This window comes from Pogona vitticeps, chromosome 2, assembly GCF_051106095.1.
Source record: "Pogona vitticeps strain Pit_001003342236 chromosome 2, PviZW2.1, whole genome shotgun sequence".
Taxonomy (NCBI): Eukaryota; Metazoa; Chordata; class Lepidosauria; order Squamata; family Agamidae; genus Pogona; species Pogona vitticeps.
This window is the reverse complement of record NC_135784.1, coordinates 280172364-280195227: the sequence shown is the minus strand read 5'-3', so window position 1 is coordinate 280195227 and position 22864 is coordinate 280172364. Positions and strand designations below refer to the sequence as shown.

The following is a 22864-nucleotide window of genomic DNA, read 5'->3' as shown; positions in this document are numbered from 1 at the left end:
AGAAAGAGCCACTGAAACAAGAATGTTTTGTTTAAAGCAAAGAGGGAAAAGTGTAACTTTCCTTTTCTTTCAAGTTTCCATCTTTCATTAAAGCTTCCCTTTTATCATTTATCTGCTAAACTGCCCAAGAGACCTTTCATCAAACAGAATTGTAAAGGCTGCTGTTAGCAGCCAGTCAGAATGTCCAGGAATTGGGGAGTGGTAATATGGGTTTGGATTTGTTAAAACCCAGTGAGAGGAGTGTTTTGCTTCAGTCATTCTTGTAGGAGTCTGTATACTAGCTCCTGGTCCTCTTTATCTTGCATTGTATGCTATCTGGCCTGCCTGCATGCTCAATTTAGAAGAGAAGGTATCAAGTGGTGGTAATAATGGGGAGAAATGTTCTCATATTCTGTGGATTTATCTCTTAAAGGTATATATTTTAGTGAACTTATTTACTGTTAACTGCTTTTGGATTGGATTGATTCTCTGTTCCCTGTCTCCCTCCTGCTTTGTTGGAGTAGTTTTTCTAGGTTCCTTAAGGATTTTGGATGAATGCCAGGTAGAACTCTAATCATAAAAAAAAGCAAAATGAAATGACCCCAAAGTGCCAGGTTTTTGTTCAATGACATTACCTGTGCATTCAAAAAAAAGATAAAAGAGGGACACAAACACACAGCCAAAAGAACCTAATGTAAAACAAAAACGACAGTTCTTATTATTCATATCCTTAGTCTTTAGCATTCAGAATTGCTGAATATGAAGTTAAGTGTTTCAATTTTTTGAAAAAAGTTATTTCCTGTCATCAGAACACACAAATCTGAACAGCATAAAATATATGATGTAATAATAGAAGCAGTACCACCCTTGAGAGCACATGGTCTTGGCCCACATAAGCAGTTTTTAAAAATTAGATTTTTGTCTTTGTACAGGTTCTGTCCAAGTTGCTGTACCATTCCTTTTCTTTTTTCTTTGCTAAATCATGAAATTCAAAGAAAGAGGGTTATGAGGGAAAATGTCAAATAAGAAGTGAATGCAACACATAAAAGGCTTGCTGTTTAAATGTTGTCCGTGTACGTTTACATAACTACTAATATTGCAGAATCGTTTTTATTGGGCTGAGTAAGCTTTTGACAGACTTCGTGCAAGTATGTACGTGTGTCCTTCATTATTTGATTGCCTTAGGAGACTGCTGTTTAAGTTGGCAAATCAACTTATTAAAAGCTAAGCTTGTCTGCTGGCAAGATTACAGTATGCCAGAGGGAAAAGCTCAAATGTGGAAGTATACTGTGTTTATACTGTAGTGTGAGGAAGCTATAAAGTTACCAGGTAAAAGAAGGATTAAATGTGTTTCCAATTTATTGTACTGGGCTTAAGATGATAGTCCTTCAGGATCTGGGAATAAAAGATTATTTTTTAAAAAAATCTCTGAATCAAGTATGTTGAGAGATTCTGGAATTCTTTGCTTTTTAACTCCTAAAAACTTTAAAAGGTTTATTCTTAGTGATTCCAAGCTTGACTAGTTCTCTGCTGGAATAGCCATAACAACTGCCACCTTATTGTTCCTCTTCAGTGAAAAGACTTCTAAATATACGATGCACAAGGAAACTCTTAGTTCATGACTTAAGTTTGGAAATTCAAACTGCTAAGAGCATAGTCTTTTCCATTTATATTGTATATATATTCATGTGATGGACCAGCTATGTGTCCTAGACAAGAATTGCTAACCATTTCCCACATATAGCAATAACAGAAATTGGTTCTCTCTCTCTCTCTCTCTCTCTCTCTCTCTCTCTCTCTCTGTGTGTGTGTGTGTGTGTGTGTGTGTGTGTGTCCGAGATTCAGAATATGATTCTCTCCTTGACAAGGGCTAGGATGTATACAACCCTCTGGAAGAGTCTTCTGCCATTTCGGCAACAGTCCTGTACACTGGATAAGATTGAGAAACCTTAGATCCCCCCAGAAGGCTTCCTGCTTTCTTTTTAAAATTTGAAGCAGTGATGAGATGCAGTAGGCTAAAGCAAATGCCATATTGTTTCACTTCTTATCGGTTTTAATTGGTATATATTTTTACATTATTATAAGATTTAAGGGAAATGCTGATTAGGGTACAACTTGTTCTAACTGGATGTGGTGGCGCTGCGGGCTAAACCACAGAAGCCTGTGTGCTGCAGGGTCAGAAGACCAAGCAGTCATAAGATCGAATCCACACAATGGAGTGAGCTCCCATCACTTGGTCCCAGCTCCTTGCCAACCTAGCAGTTCGAAAGCATGCAAATGCGAGTAGATAAATATTTATTTATTTATTTATTTATTTATTTATTTATTTATTTATTTATTTATTTATTTATTTATTTATTTATTTATTTATATGCCGCCCACACTACCCAAAGGTCTCTGGATGGCTTACAACAATTAAAATACAATACAATTTAGAACAATTACTGTAAAATACAATTAAAATATATATATAAAAATAGGTACCACCTCGGTGGGAAGGTAAAACGGTGTTCCCGAGTAAGGCTGGCTACGTGACAACGGAAACAGTCTTTGGACAAGCGCTGGCTCTACAGCTTGAAAACAGGATGAGCACCGCCCCCTAGAGTCAGACACGACTGGACTAAGAATGTCAAGAGGAACTTTAACCTTTACCTTTTTTGTTCTAACTGCATGTGCAAACTCAGTATGATGAAAACCATGTAAAAAGCATGCTTTCAGATTCTACAGGTGGTGTTACCTTCAGTTAGAACATGTGTATTGAGCTTATGGAAGAAAAGATGACCAGACCTAACTAGAAAACATCTCTCTCCCTCCCTCCTCCCTCTCTTTCTAAAACCATGTCCTAACTAAAAAAGTTCAAAGAAATCATGTAAAGCTGTTTATATAATAGAAAACCGTTTTAAAATCCAGCATTTGAAATGGTACATTTCCTGCAGGTATAGCATTGTGCCATGTTTTGTGGTTTGGGGCAAATGTACAACAAGTGGACTTCCATCTTAGCAATTATTTGCTGATGCAGGACATACTGGGATCAAACTACTAAGTATTGACAGCTTCAGTTTTTGTGCTGAAAAGATTCCCTTTTAAGGCCAAATGTTTGAAATATAGATTACCAAATTTTGGCTTGCTTTACAAAAAACGAAAAGGAAAAACTCAACCCAGAGAGGCATTGACCAATATCCTGTTCAGTATTTACTGAACTTCAGCTGTGGATATATGCATCAACAAGTAGACACAGTGATCTAATGAGGTGCTCATCACATGCAACCAGGCACGTGAATATTATCACATCAGATTGCCATGGCAACTTCTGTAGTTGGAGTTCTGTACATATAACTATTGAATGGATATTGGCCATGATTTCCTTGACTTTATCATAGCAAAATAAATTATTTGAACTAGTTTCTTTTACCCTCCCTTTAGAAAATTCAGTTGTCTAAATCAAAATAAATTCATAGTATTTGTTTTAACCATACTGAAAATAAAGTAGTTTAAAAATAATTAGTGGTTATACTAATGGTGAACTTTGATAACCACTAACTATTTTTAAACTGAGCTATTTTCAGTCTGGTTACAGGTCAGCTCATGGATTTACAAATCAACATTGAACATATTGCAGGCTATGCAAAATAAGGCGAGCCTTTGTCATAAACAGTTACTCCACACAGCATTGTACATGGGTACATAATGTCCTGAATTTGAGCTTACTGCACAAATGAATTTACAAAGATTTGTTTTATATTCTAGAACAAAATGACTCCCTAACGATTATGCTGGGTTGAGCAAAGTGCAGTCCATGGCTAGTTTTGCAGCCTCCAAAGAGCCCCCCAGTGTCCATTCAGTGCTGAAAATTTGGAGTTTACTTTAAATGTTGCAATGGGATAAATGGCACAAGACCTAACACCCAAAAATCAAAACAAAAAGTAGTTATCCAAGCACTTATGGTTTCCATTATTATTATTATTTTTAAAAAGAAGGAAAATGGGTCCAGACATTTTTAGCCAGTGTGGACCTGGTGCAGCCCATGGCAGATGCTGGAGGTGAAAATTATTAACTCCACTAGAGGTGTACCAACACAGAAATAAGCTGTCTAGCCTCTTGATACTTACATGAAGAGTTCTGCTCAGCTTAATCTTTGAGGGAAAGAAGAAGAGACACATAATGGTAGATTTTATTTCCCATAATAAAGCAATGTAACAGCATTCTGGAATTCCCTTTTCAGTGTGCAGATTTCTTGCATGAGGACTACTTTATACTGATATTGTTTGTATGATGAACCTTGTCAATTATCTGTACAATAACTATTTTCCACACTGTGAGTGAGAAAACTATCCAGTGGGGAGTTGTGTGAAGCAGAAGCAAAGGATAAAGGAAATTAATGAATGTATTTCACAGTTATTTATTTATTTATTTATTTATTTATTTATTTATTTATTTGTTTGTTTGTTTGTTTGATTTATACCCCGCCTATCTGGTCCGAAAGGACCACTCTAGGCGGCTAACAACCATAAAAATAATATAAGACAACGAAAATAGACAATTCTAAAACAAGAAAGCACTACATTAAATCATATAAAAATCATACACAAAACAAAAAACAAAAACAGAAAAGAGGGGGGTCAAGAGGTGTATGATGGAAAGGCCTGCTGGAACAACCATGTCTTCAATTGCTTCTTGAAGATACCCAGCGAGGGAGACCTGAGTTATTGTGAAAATGAAATAGAAGAAATGAAAAACACCCAGCCCCATAAAGGCAACATGATTTAAAGTTCCCCTGTTATTCTTACTATCCCTTTCCCCCAAAAATAAGACCTAACCTGAAAATAAGCCCTAGTATGATTTTTCAGGATGCTTGTCACATAAGCCCCACCCCAAAAATAAGACCCAATTAAGTGAAACCCACCCTCTACCATGGTGCAGCAACCAGAAGAAGATGACATGACTGCCTTTGAATAAATGTTGATTGTTGTACATGAAAAAAAAAATCCCCTGAAAATAAGCCCTAATGTGTTTTTGGAGCAAAAATTAATATAAGACCCTGTCTTATTTTCGGGGAAACACAGAATTGAACAGTTTTAATGTGTCACAGCTTAGAAAGTTACTTTTAAATACTTACTCTCTTTATAGTACTGTATTTGAAGAAGCAGTATATTGCTGTTACTCATTGTGATGGGCAGTACCCCCTGGATGTGTTTCATTACTTTTTTTTAAACACAGGGGAGGTGGCTTATGATTGTTAAGACAATGCCATGAATTTCTAAAATGCCCTTTAGAAATAAGTTTTGAATATTGCTGCACCCAAAGGGAAAAAAAACTAATATCATTTTCAACTTTGTGTGCCCCCCCAGTAAATAATTACGGGTAATTCCCGGGAGGCAGTGGAAGACAGGAGGGCCTGGTGTGCTCTGGTCCATGGGGACACAACTAAACAACAACAACCATCACTAGTAACTCATTACTCTCCAGCTATGTGCTATACATGCCAGTCTACAAAATAACACTACCAAATAGAACAGCAGCAAGGTTTCTGCTGTGAGGAGCTTGCTAGTCAAACTGTTACTTCATTGCCACTGTTTTAAAAGTTCAGAGCTTGCAAATGTTACTTAAATCAACTAAATTTCTGCAGTCCCCAGAAAAGTAACGCTTCCTAGCCCTGCTCATGTTATGCTGTCACACTATTTCCTTTACACTGAACATTGCCCTATTAGTTTCATTCATTTTAGAAAAGATATGTGTTAAAAGTGGACCATAGGGGGGAGTAGAATATAACCAACAGTTTAACTACAGGCATGTTAAAAAAAGTTACTAGTTGAAGCCAACAAAAAACATCTGTTGTCTTATTTATAGCTTCCATTTCCAAGAAGTATATTCTATAGCAGATGAAAAAGTGGATGACAGCTCATAATTCATAAAGTTACCGAAGCCTAATCAGATAGAACATCATGTACAGAACTCCTCACTTACCACCCAGACAATATTGTTTCCTTAATGCAATATAGCATAGCTTTGCTATGACTTAGGAGATGATATCAAATTTGCAGCACTTGTTATAAGAATTTAAAAATTGATAGTGAAGCCTAGTGAACTTTTGACTCAGAATCAGCTTCTTAGAGTTGGAGATATATATTTTGTTTTATTCCTAAACAATTTCCCCTGCATCAGTTTTATTCTATTTCTGCCCCTTCCACTACCACAGAAATCTCTTGTGTTAAATGAACTCCTTGTATTTCCATATTGATGATAGTTTTTAAAAGGATTTTCTTGCATATCATTTTTATTGTAATGTTTTGAAACTTTAGGGGGAAATTGTATCTGGAAACATTGCTCACTTACCAAGAGTTTGCCAGAACTAACCAAAGTTTTCCTCTTTCACCAGAAACATTTTGTTGATTATAAAGGAGGTTTAACATTAATACTTTAGAGTAGTCTAAGGTATTACTCCCAGCTCAAACTCACAAAAAAATGGATACAGAGTAGAGTGCATGTATCTTCACACATGCTAGCATTTTAGGTTGGGGAAATGCATTTCCTTATAAAGACAGTCTAGAGAAGAGAAATGCTAGTTCTGATTGGTTTTGTTTATGTTTTCCCCATCATGAAATCTGTAACTATGTATGCAATGAGATGTAGTTTTGTGAATGTGAATATTGCTGTAGAGTGAATGTTTAAAGCCAAATCTTTAGGCTTCTGTGAGTATGATTTCCAAATAAATGTCCACTGCAACCAGAAACAATGGCTATCTGGATGGAGTTGAAGTTCTGTTCTCCATACATTGGCTGTGTAGGTATAATCATGTAAGATGCAAAGCAGCATTTTGAACACACTGGTAACCACTTTTGGAAAGAAGCAGGTGGATTTGATTTAAATAAATTTATTTAAATCACGATTGGATTTCTGCACAATGTAAATTTTAAAAATGATTTTTAAAATTTTCTCTAATCCCACTGATTTTTCAATGTAATTAGAGAAAATCCCACTGAAAAATAGTTGAATTTATTATTTAAATCAGTTAGATTTTTTTAAAAAAGTTTTCATTTTTTTCTACCCTGGAAAGGAGGGATATCAATCTTGAATTGTTTTTATAAAAAGTAATTCTTTATACAAAGATATGCATGGTCACATGATCTTAAACCCTAGTAATGAGGTCCTGGATCATGAGTAATCATTTTCTGTTCCCTCTCTTCATGATTGTCCTCCAAGCAGCTTAACAAAATATAGATTGAACAACTAATTTAAAAAATATAATTAAAAAAAAACTTTAGCTAAAGCAAGTAATTAATCAAAGCTGTTCCTGATCTTATTTCATGCTATTCTGTTTTTTCTCATTTTTTAAACTTGTGCAGACTTTTCAGGTGCCTCCACTGGAAATTACATGGATCATTTTATAGTAAAGTCAAATGTTAACAACTGTTAAATAATCTGGGGTAGAAAGTGACAGTATTTGCTCCAGCACACAAGCATAACTAGCCAAGATAGATGAGGGCTGGGCAATCTGACCCTAAACTGGCTGCAGCAGTGCTGAATTCAGATCTGTCCGTGTCTAGGGATGTGGCAAGTTGCTTAGGACTTGCTGACCCTGGTCTAACTTTATGCCAGCATAGTGGCTTTGAGTCTGGGATAAGCACAGATTAGATCTGGTATAACTCCTTCTCATGCTCCTCTTCTTCTCCATTTTTGGCTCTTCTGCCACCTGACCTCAGATCTCAGATCAGTCCGCATATGGAGCTTCTGCCATTTCAAATGCCCTGGTTCTGTATCTACAGCAGACATCTACTCATAAGTACTCACTGCGTTCAGTGGGTTTATTCTGAAGCAGTCCAAATTGCAATCCAGATTAATGTTTTGTCTCAACACATTGGCTTGGGTGGTGGGTGGAGGATTAATCTTCATTAAAGCTTTTTAAAAATATTATTCAAATTATATAAGTAAAATATAAGTGCATTAGTTTTAATATATATTGCTAAAGCCCTTTGTATAAGTGTTTTTTGACAAAAGATAGAAAATCAGCAGATTCTCAGATTGGTTTAAGGGAAGGTAATTAATTGGTAATTTGTTTATTTATTTACACTCATGAAAGATAGCTGTGAAAATGAGTATTATGATTTTAATTCCAAATAAATAATGTGATAACATTTTCTGGAAATGTAGTGTTTCTGAGATCATAGATGGAAAACTTGCGTGATATTGACTGCCCTTTCTTTTTTTTATATCAGAGTGTTGTGCAATTTAGAATTATGGACGTATGTGAAATATAAAGTCCAAATAAATTTAAAATGTTAAAATGATTCAACTATTTTTGAGCAGAAACAAGGTACTTAAATAGTGTTATCTTGGTCATCTACCAGATCTTCTTTAGGACACATGATGGGGCATAAATTGCATGCACATAGATGCTCATCATTCACAGAAAAATTGTCATGTATCCTAGTAGCCCCATATTATTTGATTATTATTGGATTTTCCTATTTCATTTTGAAGTCTATTAACTGATTTCCAGATGTTCCAGCTAGAATCCTGTCCTAGTGGGAGACACTCTTTGGCTGCCTAGAGTGGTCACAATTGACTAGATAGGCAGGGTATAAATGAAATAAATAAATAAATTCATCTATTCATCAAGGTGTATTCTTTTTGACTGCTTATATTCATAGTTTTCTCCTTTGATCCTTTTACTTATTTAAGTGTTTTGGAAAATTGTTTCCTAATTACTGAGAACAGGTACTGCATAATCCTGTGCAGGTTTAATTGGAAAGAAGTCCCAGCAGGTACAATGAAATTTACTTTTAATAAATTTTTTATAGAATTGTATGCTTAATTTTGTTTACCTAACAGCTCCATACATAACAGAAACTGTAGGTAATAAAATACTTTCCTCTTACTATAACTTTGAATGCAGTCTTAGAGAAAATCCTACAGTACTGGAAAATAATTGGCCATGATGTAAAGAATCCTGTTATGTGCCCAGTGAGCTTTCAGTGATTTCTTCCAAGCAGCACCTGTTTTTTTCCTCACACCCACATGATACAATATCTCTGAAACTCTTCAGATTATAGCTTGCTGCTCAGGAAATTCTCTGTAAAGATAAAGGCCATGTAATCAGTAACATTTGAATAGTGTTTGTACATGGGATTTAACGCATCCTTAGCTTTCTCTTCATTTCGATTCATACAGTGCGAGTTTCCAAGATACGTTTATACATCTAAGACAATGTTTATGCTAGCTATATAAAAGCATTGTGATGGAACATTTTCTCCTTGGTATACCTCCAAAATCAGATAAGGTATAATTGTTTCTCAGGTAGATATTCATGCTTCGGGATATTTGCAATTGGACAAACATTTCTAAAAACCTAGGATAAAAGAAAAGCTAAAATGAGTTCGGGTTTGATTGAACTTGTGATACTGGCTCCTAGTCTCCTATATACTTTCTAGTAAGAGAGTCACTTTTTTTCCATGGTGTATTGTGCTACATTTTAAAGGCTAGGTTAGGTTATAAATTTTGTTCTGTGCACTTTCATGCTTCTTCTGGCAGGAATGAAAGAAAGGTTTGGCTCAGACACTCACCAAGCCAATCTTCCAGCTTTAATTTTCCATAACCCTTTGCCAGGTAATAACTGATAATCTCTTTTTACTGAGAACTCCTCCAAAAGGTGCAGCTGTGTGCTGGTTTCATCTTGCACTTTGTAGCTATGTTGGCAGGGCTCAGATGCAAGGTATGCTGTCGGCTCCCACACGTTGCTGTTGCTAAATGCTGTTCAGGCCTGTCTCTATTAGTGAGAGAGAAGAGCTTTGGGATTGGAGGGAATCCCTGCTTCCCTTTTCTCTGATTGGTTATCACCATGGCAAGGTAAAAATAGAACCAGTGGAAAATGCAGCATTTCTGACATGTCATCAGAAGCCTCCTTTAACCTGAAATAAATGCTTTATAACTAGCGAGAAAGGCTCTTTGAGACTTCTCCAGCGTCTTATGAATTTTGTAGACAGTCGGGTTTAAGATAAAGCTGGGGCACATACAGTGCATTGTCTTAATGTTAAAAGTAAAATATGATTACTTCAAGTGAAAAACTAGTACTGGATTGTAGCAAAGGACTCTGCAAAGTTGCCCAGATTCTTAAGAATGGACTTGGGTCTCCAAACCTCTGTGCTATTTTACAGCACACGTCCAAGCAGAAGATAGTTTTAAAGTCAGGTACTGATTTCAAGATGCTCATCAAGCTTTATTATCTCTGTGTGTTCTTTAAAAATTGCATGTTGGAAGCCAGGCTTGTTTTTTTCTAATAAATCCTTTTAATATATGAAGTCTTCTCCTCTGTTATATCTAATCCATCTACAGAGCTTGTTTTGGCTTTGGTAGTTAAGAATACTGACTTTTATTCCAATTTGTTGCCTGTAGCATGTCAGCATTTTAAAAAATAAAAGCATCATGAACAAACCTGACCTCCCCCTGTTTAAATCTTGTAAAATGGCATTTGTTCTAAGAATGCAGTAAAATGTTTAGTTTGGCAGACAAATGTTTCCTGAGGTCTTTTTCTTCTTCTTTAAATGGTTGCAATTTTTAGATTTGTGCCAAAAATGGAAAATACCAGTTGCAGTATAATCACATGAGAACTTTAAACAGAAACCTTGCAGAACACTACAGCTAATTATTACAAGAGGTTTATTTTTTAAAAAAATTGTAGTAATAATTATATTTCATAACTGCAGCTCTGTTGGGGAAAGAGTGACCTTTTAGGCAATGAGGAATATCTTAGTTAATTTGTCTACCAAATACAATGTATGCTTCCTTTGAGAACATCTAACTGAAAATGGATTTACTGGCTGAAATCCAGTAGTAAGTTGCAAATAAAGTATGACTATTAAATCAACAAGGATTTGGTGGGTCAACTCCTCTTTAAATTCCATTGATTTAATGGGCCTACTCAAGTTGTGACTTGCTGTTGGATTTCAACTACTTTTGAGTAAATACCCATACGATAGCATTTGAAATATTGCAATTTGCAGCACCCTACTTTTCTAACTAGAGACAGGGAAGTCACTTGAAAATGTTTTAACATTAATAGCTGCTTTAAAAGAACAGTATGTATTTGTGCAGATATTTGATCTCTATTAATCATTTTATTCCATCTTCAAACTGGTTTTGCCTAGATGCTGAGTAGTTACAAGTAGCTGCTATGTATATTGACATATTATTGGATTATTAAACTCTGTTGGTGAAAGGAAAGTTAGCTTGCTGTTATAAAACAGTGGTGTGGTTGGTATAGAGATGGATCCCTATCTTAGAGCCATTCTTATTTTGTGTGCTAAGAAGTTTTTTTTATGACACTTTTTTTTAAAATGGTACTTCTTGAACTGTGCAAGGGCAGCAGTTGCTTTGACAGTTCCTCTATTCTGTTTGGATTTTTCTTTGGCAGATAGCCTACTCATACAATTCCTGCAGCACAAAAGCTGTCTAGAGGAAAATACCATTGTGCATGGGCTGCATTCCTCACAGCAGATCATGGACCACGATTCAACACTTTTTCAACAGTTCTGGTACAATATGGTACAGCTGGGCTCAAAAGAAATAGAGATGAAACTTCAATTTTCCTTCTTCTCAGGAAGCACTAGGGGGCATAAGAGAAACAAAACAGGTTTTAGATGTTTCAAGCAGGGTTTTTTCCCAGTCCGTCTTTGCCTCAGCCTCTGAAGGATCTGTTTCACACACAGTTGTAATATGATATGCTATGAATGAAAATATCTACATAAATACGCATGTATGTATGGCATTTTTATACAAAATTATTTCTGATTGCAAACTGCATACCTAAAACAACTGCTTTCTTTACAAAATAAGGAAGAACATCTTGTTTCATAGGAGTTGATCTCTTATTTGATACACTTCCACTTAGTGAGCTACAAACAATCTTTTTCAGCTCCCATTCTGTGATTTTAGATTCTTGTTCTGTGCACAATCAAGAAATTGTTCTGTGAAGAGTGCAGACTGAAATGGGAAGGGTCACCTTTGAAAAAAATGACCTGTTAAACAGTTTTTGAGAAAGTGCATGTGTTCTTAACAATTGTACTACCTGCTCTCCAAGAGAAGAGGCATCCCTCAGCTGGTGTTGAACATTAATATAGATATCTGTGGGCTTCAACTTGATGTTTGTATTTTCCAAGAACTCTTATATAAAGTCTATGTTTAGGCTGCACAGTTAGGCCTAGAAATCCTCCCTCATCAGTCACAATGGCAGGTTAAAAGGGAGAAGGCGTGACAAGAATCCTGCATAGGTCAGCCTTGAGAGTTACTCTAGTTGCAAAACAGCATGCAATTACTACCCTTAAGTGCTGGATGTTACTTCTGCAGTGTTGAGTACTTTTTGGGAATTGTTCCACCACATCTATCACATGACATTCCTAGCATGTTTGGGTGCACGTTTGGCTCCTCAAGACAGTCAGCACAAAAAAGGCCATTTCTTCTTCCCCTCCCGAAGACATGGCAGGTGCTAATTCCCATGCAACCACATCTCCTGTCTGACTTCGATCCAGTAGGTTGACAGTGGTACACTGACCTGAAAATATCTCAGTGACAAGGCCATTGTTCCTCTCCACTGTAATAAAAGGCCTCAGGTTAGGTTCATAACCTCTCCTCTCTTTACTTTTTCTCATAGGTGAGAATGTACTTGATTTTCACATGGATTGAGGCTATGGGAGCAAAAGGAATAGTTAAAAAATTGCAAAATAGTCTAAAATAGAAGAATGTTTCTGAAATTGAGTGTATTAGTACAGTGCTGCCTTGCTTGACGAGGATAATTTGTTCCATTCAAATCGCTGTTAAGCGAAATCCTCATCAAGCGAAACGAAAAAGCCCATCGAAATGCATTGAAAATGGGTTCAATGCATTCCAGTGGGCTAGATACCTCAGCGTCCAGCAAAGATCCTCCATAGGGCAGCCATTTTCCGGTGCCTGTGAAGCGAGAAATCCGTCCTAAAGCACAGCGGGGAGCCATTTTGCACAGCGGGTGGCCATTTTAGAGTTGCCGACCAGCTGTTTTAAAATCGTCGTCCAGAGAAAAATCTGTTCCCAAAGCAGGGAACCGATCATCGATAAGCGAGTTTTCCCCATAAGAACATCGTTTTGCAATCGCAATAGCAATCGCAAAAACTTCATCGTAAAGTGGTTTCATCGTTTAACAAGGTAATCGTTAAGCGAGTCACCACTGTATAGTATAGTATTAGTGTACAGTATACAGTTAGTGGAAAGGCTGATACTCAGTGTATTGCCAGTATGCAACACCTGACTTTATTTGTTGTGCACAGCGAGGTTATGTAGAATCCCAGTATGCAAGTAAGGACTGACAGAGGAACCATTTGTATAGACCTTGACAGTTAACAAATTAAATTTATTTAGTGTTTAAAGTTTAACCAGCTGTATTATAGCTCCTGATTTTCCATAGCTTGGTTTATTTTATTCATGCTGATTCATTCTTCATTTCTTTACAGCTTCTACACTTCCAGACCTTACAGAGCAGTTTTCACAACCTGATAATGCCCCTCCCCTTCTTGTCAAGTTAGTGGAAGCCATTGAAAGAAAAGGTATGTAAACTATAAATGAGATTGTAACAGGATATTAATCTCTTGTAAGCCGAGCACCCTTTGAGAATCACAATTTGTACAGCACACATCAGAAGTAATAACAGGCAATACTGAGTCTTAGCACAGATTTTCTGTTCTTGAACAGTAATGATTGGAATTGCACATAAAGTTAATTGAGTTTTCTGTGTTTTTTTTAAAATTAAGACAAGTTTTTAAACATACCTTTTTTCATAAGTAACCACCTGCACTTAGAGATCTTGTGAGTTTATGTTCTGAGTAACTTTGCTGAATGAAATGAAGCAGATAATCACTACAGTTCAATAACGGCATCCAGGTTATGGAACAGTATTTTCAGAGAGATCTGGTTTGTGCAACTTTGGAAGGAAGGCATTGACACCACCTGGAAATCATAGCCTGGGTCACTTAGTTTTATAATCTGTGTGTACTATGGTACTCATGGTGCCGTTCCTTTTAAGATCTTATGTTTCTTCTTTGTGGCCTCTGCGAATCCACACAAATGGTTTCAGACTGCGCTTTAGTTCTTGATCGAGATGCTGGGAGGCTTCTGCCCTAAATCAGTCCTCTCCTACAGGAGATGTCCCAATTCATTTTTTGTTTGAGTTTTATGCATACTGTTGAAATCACTGGCTGAAGTCCTATTGCATTTGACATGTAAAGTTACACCTGTGAATGTTCAGGGGATGTTAAGGCCATGCAGTCCTCATATCCGATTGTGCAATGAACGACACACTGATAATACAACTGTGCATGCTGAACTGCCTTCTGGATAAGATTTCTGACTTGGTACAGATTTTGTAGTTGCTTGTCCAACTTCAAGTTACATAGGTTGTAGCTACATATCAGGATTTCAGATAGTGTTTTAAATAGCATCAACTAGATTTCTACTTCATAATTTCATTACAAATTACATTCTGATCCACAAAAGCTAGAAGATTGTATGATTATTTTTAAGTGTCTATAAAGGTATTACCTACTCTTGCATTTGTAGATTTCTAATGTTCCCCAAATATTAATTTACAGATACATATACATATGTTGGGCATTCCCTGTGTAGTGTGTTTACATGTGAGAGACTGAAGACAAAATCAGACACTGATTTTTACTATGTGGTGGCACTTGGGAGGTCTTTACAAAACAAAAGCTCATAGGCTTTATGTTTGATTTGAGAAGCCATTTAACCATTTTGTTCTGCTTTTTAGGTCTGGAATGTTCAACATTGTACAGGTCACAAGGGTCAAGCAGCATTGGTGAATTAAGACAAATTACTGAGTGTGGTAGGTACAGCAATTTTTCTTTCTTTTTAGTAGACAGCTTGGGTTGTAAATGCGTAGATTTCAGTGTAATTCATCTTCAGCTAACTGGTTAATCTGTTACAATCTTCATTCTATCGGTATTCCATACATAGGATGTGTAATATGAAAACCATAAATGTAGAATCTGCAGTTTATTATTAATTCATATTGTAGTACAACTGCAGTGTTAGAAAGAAATAGGCTTACATAGATATTTATAGCAGTGGACAGATGACATGCAAAGTCCACATTTAGTTGCATACCAAAAACTTTAAGATTTTAAAATAATATTTTCCATTTTTCAGATTATTTGTTTTACTTGTTGTTAAGTCACCTCCAGCCCTATGAATGAGAGATCACCAAAAAGTCCTGTCCTCAATAACACTGTTTCAGCTCTTGTAAACCGAAGCCTATGACTTCCTTTAGATAGTCCATCAATCTCTTATTTGGTCTCCCTCTTTTCCTGCTGCCTTCAACTTTTCCCAACATTATTGTCTTTTCTAGAGAATCCTTCTCATGATGTGCCCAAAGTAGAACAGCTTGAGTTTCATAATTTTTGCCTTCAAGATAGAGTTCAGGCTTGATTTCCTCTAGGACCCACTTATTTGCCTCTCTGGAAGTCAAGCATATTCACAAAGTAATCTTCCAGCAACATATTTCAAATGAATAATTTTTTTCCTATCAGTTTTCTTTACTGTCCAGCTTTCACACCTACCTGTACATGCTGATTGGGAATACAAAAAAGTGAATTATCCTAGTCTAGGTCTCTGGTGACATATCCTTACATGTGATAATGTTTTCTAATCCTTTCATTTATGGTTCCCACTTAAAACAAACAGATTCTGTGGCTCTTTCATAAACTCCAGTTGAAAGTCTCATTTTTACCAAAGCTGTTTTTCTGTATTTTATAAGAAAAACTAATTGAGGAGTTCTGACCAATACATATATAATTATATAGTGTTAGTTTAATGTGTTTTGGAGATAAAGAAAAATGCACTTATTTTCACAGTGAAACTGATATTGCATAGATTCAGATGACTCCTGTAATGATTCTTTTCAGTTGAAAAAGAGTGGTGCTGAGTTCATGTAGCAAGATTGCTTTTGTTATTAAAGTCTTTGAAATGAACAGAGCAATCCTGCATTCACATTATGCTTCAGCAAGAGATATACTGCTGCTATACAGTGGAGCAGCTGCTGTATTCTCAGCCTAAGAGGGGAGAAAGGAAAACCCACACATAAAAAAGATATAAAGTGCTGGAAGAACAAGACACATCCATGTCATCTTTGGAAATATAGCCTGTGCCTCACCAGTTGGGAATATGCCAGTAGTGCTACCCGCTTATAGAAGGACCGAACAATTCTGAAATATCACAGATGATTCATCACTGATGATTCATTGTTTGCATTCCATCACTGCTCTGCAACAGCTCCCTGGGTTCCATGCTCCATGCCTCCTTATAGGCATGAGTGTGAATCCTCCTGTGATTTTCATAGCCACCAGTTTGGAGTATAAGGGGGGAAAAGGAGGAAACAGAAAATATGTAGGATAACACCCATATCGTTCCTTGGGCACAGGTTGGAATTTTCCTCCAGAATTCAAGCTCTACTCAGAAGTATGGGGAAGACTTTTGCCAGTTATCAAAGGGGAGGGTGTCAAAACAGAGGACACAGAGAGTCATAGACACACATTGACAGTAACAGCTTCCAGTGGCACACTGTATTCTTCAGGGGTTGGAAAGCAGGAGTCTCTGAGCCAGTAGGGGAGGATCACTTTTTGTATACCTGAGAAACAGATCTCATGTGGAGGGGAAAAATAAAATGAAATTAAATAAAGGTTCTTAAATTGTATTGAAAACATAAAGATTTCTTTCTAACGACTAAAGCTCTACAGCAAGGAAGAATCAGAACATCATAGTACCCCACTGATTGGCTCATTCATTGTGGAGCAGCACCCATCCCAGTGGTGCAGTCTGTCGTTTTACACTCCATGGAACCTGACTGAGCAGGCCCTGAGTCTTTCATGCTTGTTTCTGGACCACTCAAAGCCCCGTCCTGCCAATAGCTTGAGCCAGTTCTTATTACGATGTGGCAAAGGGATCGCTATCTACCATTGCAAAAGGAAGCATTTAATCAATATCAGTCTGGTGATATCATTCCCCTTATGCAGTCAGACACTGGTCAACAAGATTTTGGCCAATAAGAAATGGCAAATACATTTTAAATTTAAAAATATTTTTGGTATTAAAATCTCATTATGCATGTGCAGATCAGATGCACAAATGCATGTGTGTCTACTTGTAGTATGTGTCGGTAAACCATTTCTGAGCACTCTGTACTTAGAACTTGAAAGAATTGCCGTAAGTCAGGGTTAACCTGATGGCATGCAATTAGTAGTATTTATGTATACTTCATTATATACTTGAAATTTTAAAAGTTAAATGTTTTAAGTTTTTTAAATTTTGAAACTTAAAAGATCTACAAGTTGGTTTCAGTGCCAGTAAATATACTATATATTTTTTCACATTGTATTGATACGGGTTTGTAGTGCTTTATGGCGCTGCTGTTTGCTCAAAATATTAATAGGTACAACATTGCTCAATTAAAAATGCCTTGGATTTTTAGAAGGATTGTAATAGTCTCCTTGTATTTCCATGTGAACTAGAGGAAAGTATGCATATTAAAGTAATTGTATGAGTTCTGTTCATTTCAGAGAAGACACTTGCTAGCCCTTTAGTCCTTCATTGCCAATGTGTAGACTCTTTTATACTTTATCTGAATTGTCAGCTGGTATAATTGATAAGAATGCAGTACTTTCTGTATGAAGTCTAATGGCATCTGCACATGGAGTAGAGTGTTGTCATCCTTCCTTGTATATACAGTGCCTTATGCAATATAATAAGACTTCCTGATTTTCTAAATTATATGCTAATGTAATATTTATATGGTGTGGAAACCTCTTAAACATTTCGTTAGATAATAAATTACCTGCAGTGCTGAGAGTAGGGGAAGGGAGTATGACAGACACACCTGAGCAACAGAAAATGCAGGCAGTGGAAGAGTTAACCTGTATCACTCAACAGCTTGTCTAAAGCCCAGCTGCTCTTCCGTCCTGTTTAAAAAGATCTTCAAGTTTGTAATTGAAGGAAGAATATGGTACCCCATAGTTTGCAAACCAATATGAGAATCCTTCTGAATTGAGAGGTGGGCTACAGAACAAATGAATGGGTAAATAAAAGTAAATACTTAGATATCTTGTTTGCTATGAGTATTTTGTTATTAATTCAAATTGATAAACTTTGTATGTGTCCTATATTGAAATGAGAATACAGAGATAATTGTTCAGACAGCAAAAAGTGATCTCTCTCTCTCTCTCTCTCTCTCTCTCTCTCTCTCTCTCTCTCTCAGATGTTTCTTCAGTGGATTTTGATGCCATTGATCTGCAGATTTTATCAGATGCTTTGAAGAGGTACTTTCTCGACTTGCCAAATCCTGTCATTCCAGCATCTGTTTACAATGAAATGATTTCCATAGCACAAGGTATGCATGTAATTTTTTTTCTCACCATAAAAGTGTTTTCTTAAAATCCTTATTATCTATAGTTCAGGAATCTGAATATGTTTCAGGATGGTTAGGATATGGAAAGCTTCAATCTACCAGAAAGAGGACTCTTAGACACAGTTCACTTATAGCATTTATGGCTTGAATATACATCCCACCTTTTGGAGTGCTTTCTTACAGTGTTATAAACAAACAAACATGTACCAGTATAGTGCACATGGTTCAAACTGTATGTGCATGTGTGTTATATAATGGGCCAGCCTCAAGTTTTAAGGTGTTTTATTTAAAATGTTTAAAACATAATGTACAAAATGGATCACAATGGTAAGAACTTGCTGTTTCTTGGCAAACACAATACTTATACAAACACTGGTTAACAAACCAAGGATTTGTCTGTGTGGCGAAAGAGCTAATTTTTAACTTTTTATCAGCATTCACAAGGTAAATGTATTAGAGCAGACAAGATTCTGAAGTCCATTGGCAATTATGGAGATATGATGCAATAAGCGCAGACAGATAAGACTCATCTGTCTTAATAGTGAATACAGGCAGTGGGACTCAGCCTTTACAGTGATGGGTTCAATATTCAGTTGCAGATTCTAAGGGTATTGGATATTATTGCTGTTGCATCCTTCAAACTTAGAACACCCGCTGTGAGGCTTTTCTGCTATAACTCAGAATTTCCTGATCATGTGTGTTACTAAACAGAAGACAGACTTCTGCCAACACATGGTGAATGTTCTGTGGTTTTTATCGCATGATACATCTGTTTCATTTTCACTGCTGGATGGTTTGTCCTTTCCTCCCATCTTCAGTTACTAAAGTTTCTGCTGTTTCAGAAAAGGAAAAGAAACATGGGTTTTTGCTAGAGAGAGAGAGAGAGAGAAATGTCTTTAACTGATACTCTTCCAGATAGTGTTTTTAAATCAGTTGTTGAATATTACCATGCTCATTAGGAGATGTTTGCTTCTTTGCAGAAGTGCAGAACTCAGAGGAATATGCTCAAGTGCTGAAGAGACTCATCAAATCGCCAAATATACCTCAACAGTATTGGCTTACACTCCAATATCTGCTCAAACATTTCTCCAGACTTTGTCAGGCCTCTACCAAAAACCTCCTGAACGCAAGATTCCTAGCTGAAATCTTCAGCCTTCTGCTGTTCAGGTGCCCAGTAGCAAGGTAAGAGGTGCATACATTTATCTGATAAATGTGTTTGAATTATTTTATATGTTCAGCATACATTTTACTGTATGATCAATATCTCTACAGCTCTGACAATACAGAACATCAGATAAAAATCATGGAAGCATTAATTGCAAGTGAATGGAATGAAAGACAACCTGCACCAGGTAAGAAAAGTCTATATTTGCGAACATCTTATTCGGAAATGCATATTGTGTTTTGAGGCAACAACTTTTTTTGTTAACAACATGGGAAATGTTTCTTAAAGTAAAGTATATGTATTCACGAAGGCTTTCAGGGCCGGGGTCTAATGGTTGTTGTGGGTTTTTCAGGCTCTTTGACCATGTTCTGAAGGTTGTTCTTCCTAACGTTAGGAAGAACAACCCTCAGAACATGGCCAAAGAGCCCGAAAAACCCACAAAAACCTAAAGTATAGGTATTTGTTTTCAGATATAGCGTCTGAAATTCTGTTGCTTAGTGTAAGAAAATCTGTCACTTGCAATACATTCCTAGGTGGCTAACAAAGAGTCCTCACTGCAAGTCTCAAGGAAGCAGCATGTGCATGCGCCAACCAGTGTGCACTCCCACCCCCCAAAGGGACACTATATTTGCAATCTAAGAATAGTCTGAAAGGTGTGAATGTTGTTACACTAAGCAGTGGGATTTCAGCCAGTGTCTTGTCTGTTGGTCTTTCATCTGTTTATTTGTGTGGTAATGACACATTTTGTTCAGTGTTTGTTTTTGCAGTAAGAGTTAAAATATTTTTGCCTTGTTCTATTGTTGACCAATTGGTTAGGAATGGGTACATTTGAAAATCAGGTATATGGTAGAAATCTTTTTATTTCAATGTATTTGTGATAAGTGCATCTCAGCTAATGGTTTTTCTACTCTAATGTCCCCATAGGCTATGTTCCTAATAATAAAAAGGCAGCAGTGGGGAATTGGATAGCTCAGTGGTTTAGATAACTGGCTGCAGAGCCAGACGTTGGAAGTTGGATTCCCCATTGTGTCTTCCGTGCATAGAGCCAGCCTGTGTGGCCTTGGCAAGCTGCACAGTCTTCTGCACACCTGGGGACTGTGCAGAAGAGGAGAATGAAATACCACTTCTGAGTAGTCTCTCCCTGGAAAACCCTGGAAAAGGGTTGCCATAAGTCAGAAGTGACTTGATGGCACATCATCATCGTTGTTGTTGGAAATTGAGGGCTGCAAGCATTATCTAGTTACAGTGGTGCCCCGCATAGCGAGGTTAATCCGTTCCGGATTAACCGTCGCTATGGGGAAACATTGCTATACAGAACGGAAAAAGCCATAGAAACGCATTAAACTTAGTTTAATGCATTCCTATGGCTCTTAAACTCACAGTTCTGCGAAGTTGCTCTATAGCGCCGCCATTTTTGCGCACTCGGTAAGTGAGGGCAGGGCGCGAAAATGGTGCGGGCAGCCATTTTCTGCACCCAGCGCCCATTTTGGAACCGCCGATCAGCTGTTCCCAAAATGGCCGCCGGGTGCAGAAATGATCGCAATGCGATGTTTAGCCTCTCTAAACATTGCAATGCAATCGCATTAGCGACCGCAAAAAATGGGTCGCTATGCGGATTCATCGTTAAACGGTGCGCTCGTTAAGCGAGGCACCACTGTATTTGATTACGCATCAGAGCAGAAATGAAGGAAGACCTTCTGTGAAAATGTCCAGAATTAGGATGAACTTATCTTCTTTGTTCATGTAAAATGCATGATAGTGCAATGGATAAGTATGTCAGGTAATTTTTGCTCAATAATGGGCAACATCAAGAGCATTTGCAACAATTAGCATCTAGTGTTCAATGGTACATTTTGAGGGGCATAGAGTATACTGGCTATAGCAAATGACTATTTTCTCAGATTTCAGTTCTGCTAGTGCCAGTCTGACTGCCAAGTAAGCCAGTTCACTGTGTCATTGGAAGCTAGGCTTCCCTGGGGTTTCATCCATTTGAAGAGGTGGTGATTCTTTCTATCCACATTATAGTCCTGGTTCTCTCTGCTGTTTCTTCGTGATTCACATATGTTCTGAAAAACATTTGTTTTCCTCAGTTTTAATTTGGAAGGGTGGGATAGCAGCTTAAGAGTGGGTATGCATTTGATGTAGACACATTGAGTCTTTCACTGTTCACCATCCCTCCACGCGTCACTGGACACAACGCCTGTAATGTAATCGATTTTATCAATAGGAGTTGGCTTTGGGCATCCAGTAATGATTCTACAATGAGTGCTACATCTATCCGTTTTGCATGGGCTGAACTGTACCCCACCAGGCTGGCACAGTCACCTGTGAAACAGCATAGGGCCATGGCTGTGGTTCTTAGTGTTTGTGGTTGTGTGCCCCAGCTGGTTCTTGAAAGCTTTTGAAGAATGGTGATCTCTTCACGTACCTTTTGATTTGTGTTTTGGCTGTTTTTCTTATAGGTTAGTGTAGGATCCAAAGTACCACCTACACATTTGGGGGCACAGAGATGAAATCAAGAGAAAAGCTTATATCACTTAAACTTTAAATTGAATAGTTATTCTGTTTATGATATAGATATAAATGTATGGCATTCTGAATATTCTAAAATACTCATCAAGGTGATAATAAACTCTCCTGGACATACAGATCTAATATAGCCTAGGGATTACTCGTGTGAATAAATTTAAATCTCACCTCTCATAAGTAAACAGAAACATATGGTAAAACTGATGTTAGTTTTCTGAGTGGCAATCCTTATATAGCTCAGATAAAACCACACACAGGAGGAAAAGTACCCTCAGGAAAACAAATACCTTGGAGAGGGGGCAGATAGATTAGTGAGATCTGAGTCTATTCAGTGGATGAGTGAGAACCAGTAGCTGTGTATAATGGAATGGAATAGCTGGAATTCTGAATGGGGTTTACTTCATGCAATAACGTTTTGTTGCAGATCTTATCTATTTGTCATTTGCTTACAACAAATAAAAAATTCACTTAAGACATACAGTATGTTCAAAGATTACAAGATTCCTACCTTGTCACTTTGGTCCTCAGAAGGATAATAATATATGTTCCAGAGGTCTGCCTTACGGCTTCTGCAAATAGAATTGGAGCAATTTCCCTTTCCTCTCTTTGTGCACTGATTTATTTCCCAAATTTGTTTCCCGTGTTTCTACTAAAAAAAGAGGATATCCATCAGCTAACAGTAGAATTTAAATTAAAAAGCAAGTATAATTGAAACATAAAGCATGTTGAAACACAATTAAAAAGAGATTAATAAG

The 22864-nt window shown here is 37.0% G+C and overlaps 2 protein-coding genes across 3 annotated transcripts in view; both read left to right on the top strand.

Annotated features, from left to right (window-relative positions):
* The window catches only part of LOC144586383 (uncharacterized), a 400206-nt gene that overhangs the window by 147573 nt on the left and 229769 nt on the right, over positions 1–22864 (top strand). The gene's annotated exons all lie outside the window — the stretch shown is intronic.
* Positions 1–22864, top strand: part of PIK3R1 (phosphoinositide-3-kinase regulatory subunit 1) — a 69156-nt gene that overhangs the window by 25610 nt on the left and 20682 nt on the right. Inside the window, exons 1-6 of one of the 2 annotated variants that reach the window (XM_020783706.3) lie at positions 7874–10164; positions 13455–13547; positions 14768–14842; positions 18266–18397; positions 19396–19597; positions 19688–19767. In XM_020783706.3, coding sequence (XP_020639365.1) covers positions 10020–10164; positions 13455–13547; positions 14768–14842; positions 18266–18397; positions 19396–19597; positions 19688–19767 — 727 coding nt within the window. In that variant the 5' untranslated portion in view covers positions 7874–10019. Of the gene's footprint in view, positions 1–7873; positions 10165–13454; positions 13548–14767; positions 14843–18265; positions 18398–19395; positions 19598–19687; positions 19768–22864 lie in introns of those variants that run through there. The other variant, XM_020783705.3, reaches the window with a different exon arrangement.